Raw genomic sequence first — 5,773 nt, 5'->3', positions numbered from 1 at the left:
TACCCCATTATATAGGCTTATTAAGATTGTCACTTACTTAAATGCAAAATCTCCAACTTGCCGAAAATTGCAAGAGATAGGACTTTATTTAACTAATTTTTGTCTTTGCAATTAATCATGATGTGAAGTTCTGCATTGTTTTTTCTGACGTGGAGTTTGGTTTAGTTTGAAATGTTTAGTTAGGTATTGAAATGTTAGGCTCTCTAACTCTCTTTTCACACTTTAAATGTCCAATTTCTTGTCATAGGACATCGGTACATAGCGGCTTACTGTTTGTAAACCCAATAATCCGCACACTTGACTTCAGTAGCTGGAACTATTCAAACCGGTTGGTGGTCAGAGAGTTCTAGACCATGCAATTTTTGAACTTCTTCGCATTTTTTCTACTTGCATTTTACTTTTCTTATTAATGCAAAAGTAATATATATAGGTTGCCGACGAGTTTTTACTCAGTACATTGGTACACCCATGGAAATCTAAGTCGATTGCTTGGATTTTTTTTTGTTTTGTTTTGGAGAATTGATATGATAACTTAGGTTGTGAATGACTTTTTTTTTTTTTTTTGCTTGATCATAATTTGTATTAATTATCAGCAAACAAAAGTTAATGGCATGGACCAATGAATGAACGGTTGAGATTTCTCACACAATTTTCTTTTCATAAGTATTTGAGTGATTTCCGATGGTGCAGTGGATGATGATGTCATTTACCAAGAGTTGGCAGGATTCCTTACATGCGATGCAATAAATTACTAGTGATTTGATCGAATAAAACTAGTGAATCCAGCGATATGGCAAATGGTGGTAGTACAAGGCATTTTACCAAGTTGACACGACAATGACAAAAGGCAATATTGTTCTATCATTGAAATACTGATCGTTACGGGGTTTATTAGTTGGTCCATTTTAGGCTGACGGGAACTGCAAGAACATGCACTACATGTTGCAGCAATACAGGTATGTCCAAGGAGATAATAGCCTGAAGGACTTCATAGTTCAGGGAATCGGCTTATAGTACATAGTTTGTTTAAGTATCTTTGCAGTGACTAACATGTTTCACTTCTAGCCATTAAAATATGGACTCGGAAAGTTCCCAACGGGAAAGGTCTTATGTCTTTGAGTCTTTCATTGTACACGAAGACAGTTTTAAACAAAAGTTGACAGAAAATAAATTTATTCAAAATGTATATATGGAAATTACACTGATTCACTTGAGAAGAAAGGCACTCGACGTTCCATAACATGCAAAAACTACTAACAAAGGAAACGAAAGACAACTAGTACAATGTCCATAATCCATTATTTAGCCTTCAGTGAAGTTGCTTTATTACTTATTGGCGGGAATATTTTGGACCAAACAAAAATGAAAAACCTGGGATAAATAACTCATTAGTAATGAGGAGGAGGAGGTGAGGTGTATAGGTAAACTGGAGTTGGTGGTGGTGACTTGTACTTGTAAACTGGGGTAGGAGGGGGAGGAGACTTGTACTTGTAGACAGGGGTGGGTGGTGGTGGAGATTTGTATTTGTAAACCGGAGTTGGAGGAGGTGGGGTGGTGGTGGTGGTGACTTGTATTTGTATATTGGAGTGGGAGGAGGTGGGGATTTGTACTTGTACACGGGAGTGGGTGGTGGTGGTGACTTGTATTTGTAAACTGGGGTAGGAGGAGGAGGGGATGGGGTTGGTGGTGGTGGTGACTTGTACTTGTACACTGGGGTGGGAGGAGGTGGCGACTTATACTTGTAAACTGGGGTTGGTGGTGGTGGAGATTTATACTTATACACTGGGGTGGGTGGTGGTGGTGACTTGTATTTGTAAACTGGGGTAGGAGGAGGTGGGGATGGGGTTGGTGGTGGTGGTGACTTGTACTTGTACACTGGGGTTGGTGGTGGTGGTGATTTGTATTTGTAGACTGGGGTTGGTGGTGGTGGTGACTTATACTTGTAGACCGGGGTGGGTGGTGGTGGTGACTTGTACTTGTAGACTGGAGTAGGAGGTGGTGGGGATTTGTATTTGTACACAGGGGTGGGTGGTGGTGGTGATTTGTACTTGTAGACAGGTGTGGGAGGTGGTGGTGACTTATATTTGTAGACTGGAGTGGGTGGTGGTGGGGATTTATACTTGTATACAGGAGTAGGAGGAGGTGGTGATTTATATTTGTAAACAGGGGTAGGTGGAGGTGGAGACTTGTATACCGGTGTTGGAGGTGGTGGTGACTTGTATATGTAAACAGGTGGTGGAGGTGATGCATACTTGTACACTGGAGTTGGAGGTGGTGGTGACTTGTAACTGTAGTAACCATCTGCCTCAGCAAAGAATGGCCAACTTAGAGAAATGAACACTACTAGAAGTGCAGTGATTAAAGAAGCCATTGAGACTCCTCTGTTAGCCATTTTTTTTTTTGCTTTACTAAATGGTTTTGTGTTGTGATTTTATGGTACACTTCTCATCCCTTTATATAGGCCTTTTATGGTTGTCATATTCTTAAATTTAAAAATCTCCAAGTTGTGGAAAATTGCAAAAGATAAGACATTTAAACTAATTTTTTTTGTCTTTGCAATCAATTATGATGTGAAGTTCTACATTGATTTTCTGACTTGGTGCATGTTTGGTTTAATTTGAAATTTTCATTTCTAGTTAGGTGAAGAAATTTTGGCTCCCTCGTTTTCAAAGATCCATTTCTTGTGACGGGACATGGCGGCTTACTGTGTGCAAACCCAAAAACAGTCCAAATACTTGACTCGCTCTTAAACTCTAAGAATCCCAGTATAGCTGGAATCGATCAAAGTATGCAACTATTCAAAGTGGTAGATGACGAGAGTTCTAGACCATGCAAATTTTTAACTTCATTTTCAACATCTTCCTGCATTTTGATTTTTTTTATTAACCGATGCGTAATAGTTTGCCGTATTCCATACATGCAACAGTCATGTGAAGAGAGTACCAGTGAATTCTAAAATTTAGAAACAAAACCGATTTGCAATTGAAAAAAAAAAATACTTATTTGCTTTTAGAGTTATTCTAAAATTAGGTGGATTCCATACATGCAACAGTTTTGAGAAGAGAGTACTAGTGATTTGATGGAATAAAACTAGAGAGAATCCAGCCATATGGCAAAAGGCAGTACCAGAAGTCATTTTACCAAGTTGAAACCCGACAATGACAAAAGGCTATGCATTGTTCTATCGTTGAACTTTCTTCCATTATTTCCAAATTTGAATATTATTATTAGTACATTTTCTTGCTGTAAATCTTGTTTTTATGTTTAAAGAAAAAGTTGCAACGAATAAATGGCAGCATGCAAAGACAATGACCATTAAAACACTGGTAGCAAGAGATAATATATAAAACTGAATGACAAACGGGTAATGGGTGCTAAAATTTAAAAGAAATACGAAAACGCGTTGTAAGACTTGGAATTATTTGTGTTTGACGAAAGATGCAAATTAAAGGAAAGAAAAGAAAAAATCAGTTTTCATTTTTACTTGAAGAACATTTGAAAAGAACTTTGTATATGGTAATTTATTTTATCAGTAAATTACTATATTTTACGTACGATGTTGAAATTTTTATCCATGGCTATGAATATTGTTACCTCACCGTTCAGTTAGCAGTGCAATATTTTATATAAGTTGGAAAATTGACAAGTTAATAGTTTTTCGCCAACTAGATGACCGTGTCCACCTTGGTGGCCTAATCAATTTTAACACACATTGATCCGAATCAAATTTTAACTAAACGGATATAAGCGTTCCTAACTGTTTCTATCATACACCACAGTTTTATTTTACACCATATAGAAAGGCCTCTCTCTGCCTGAAGAATTTAGAGAAATTAGAATATCAGGGTAAACGTTACGTTACACCTTAGATTCGAACAAGTAAGGTGCAATGCATCGGGAGAAAAAAAAACTATCTCGCTCACCCCAATGAGTTTGAAGGCCTTTCGGTTTGAACCAAACATTTGAGCCCAACTATATGACTTGCACTGCACCAAAATCAGGATTTTGTAACAGTGCAATCTGTCACAGTTTATTTTTCAGTCACAGATACACCTGTGATAAGTCCTGCAATAGTTATAACTGTTATTAAATTTTGTATTCGTGATAATAATTAGGAATATTAAATTATTTTATTAATCACAATAATATTTGTTGACAATTTTACAGACAATCACAATTATAAGTCAAAGTGATGATTCCACCCAAATATCTCACCACATCTAAAACAACCCAAAATTATACCACTTTGAATTTTACTTGTCACTAATTTTCCCACATTTGTTCAAACTAACAATTATATTTCCTTTTCATAAATCAAAATATATTTTTCTTTTTCTTTTTAATTTTCTTAATATTAGAAAACAGGATCAAGACCAAGTCAACAAGTCATGACTTTATAGAAAATTGACTTTGACATATCTGCTTCTTCCGAAGATGGTGAAAGTTACCAGACTACCCTTATCGGCATAAGTGCAATAAAAATTCCGAAGATTGCGAAAATGACCAGACTACCCTTATCGGAAATCAGTGAAGTAAATATTATAGACTGTTAAAATGACCATATTACCCTTAATGGAAAAAAGTGCAACATAATATTATGCAGATTGTAAAAATTACCAGATTACCCTTATCAGAAATAAGTGAAGTAAATATTACAGACTGTGAAAATGACCAAATTACCCTTAATGGAAATTAGTGCAATAAATATTATGGAAACTGTGAAAATGACCAGACTATCCTTATCAGAAATAAGTAAAATAAATATTACAGACCGTGAAAATAACCATACAACCCTTATAAGAAATAAGTAAACAAAATATTACAGACCGTGAAAATGACCATATTACCCTTATTGGAAATAAGTGCAATAAATATTATGGAGACTGTGAAAATAACCAGACTACCCTTATTGGAAATAAGTAAAGGAAATATTACACATTTTGAAAATGACCATATTACCCTTACTATGAAAATGACCATATTACCCTTACTAGAAATAAGTGCAATAAATATAATGGAGACTATGAAAATGACTATATTACCCTTACTAGAAATAAGTGCACTAAATATCATGGAGACTATGAAAATGACCAAACTACCCTTATCAGAAATAAGTAAAGTAAATGTTACATACTATGAAAATGACTATTTTACCCTTACTGGAAATAAGTGTAATAAGTATTCTGGAGACTATGAAAATGACCAGACTACCCTTATCAGAAATAAGTAAAGTAAATATTACTGACTGTAAAAATGACCATATTACCCTTACTTGAAATAAATTCAATAAATATCATGGAGACTATGAAAATGACCAAACTACCCTTATCAAAAATAAGTAAAATAAATATTACAGACTGAAAATGACCATATTACCCTTTATTGGAAATAAGTGCAATAAATATCATGGAGACAATGAAAATTACCAAACTACCCTTATCAAAAAGAAGTAAAGTAAATATTACAGACTATGAAAAATGACCACTTTACCCTTATTGGAAACATATGCAATAAATATTAAGGAGACTGTGAAAATGACCAGATTACCCTTATTGGAAATAAGTAAAGTAAATATTACATACTGTGAAAATGACCAGATTACCCTTACTGAAAATTAATGCAATAAATATTATCGAGAGTGTGAAAATGACAAGACTAGCCTTATTAAAAATTAGTAAAGTTAATATTTCATACTGTGAAAATGACCATATTACCCTTACTAGAAATTAATGCAATAAACATCATGGAGACTATAAAATGACCAAAATGCCCT

At 34.9% G+C, this 5,773-nt stretch overlaps 1 protein-coding gene across 1 annotated transcript; it reads right to left on the bottom strand.

The window, feature by feature from the left end:
* Positions 1 to 1,330: 1,330 nt before the first annotated feature.
* Positions 1,331 to 2,392, bottom strand: LOC113330071 (extensin-like). Its single transcript, XM_026576935.1, has one exon. It carries the CDS (start codon positions 2,390 to 2,392, stop codon positions 1,331 to 1,333), a length of 1,062 nt encoding a protein of 353 aa, XP_026432720.1.
* Between the last annotated feature and the right edge of the window lie 3,381 nt (positions 2,393 to 5,773).

The sequence above is a fragment of the Papaver somniferum genome, unplaced genomic scaffold, assembly GCF_003573695.1.
Source record: "Papaver somniferum cultivar HN1 unplaced genomic scaffold, ASM357369v1 unplaced-scaffold_117, whole genome shotgun sequence".
NCBI lineage: Eukaryota > Viridiplantae > Streptophyta > Magnoliopsida > Ranunculales > Papaveraceae > Papaver > Papaver somniferum.
This window is presented reverse-complemented; position numbering and strand designations above follow the sequence as displayed.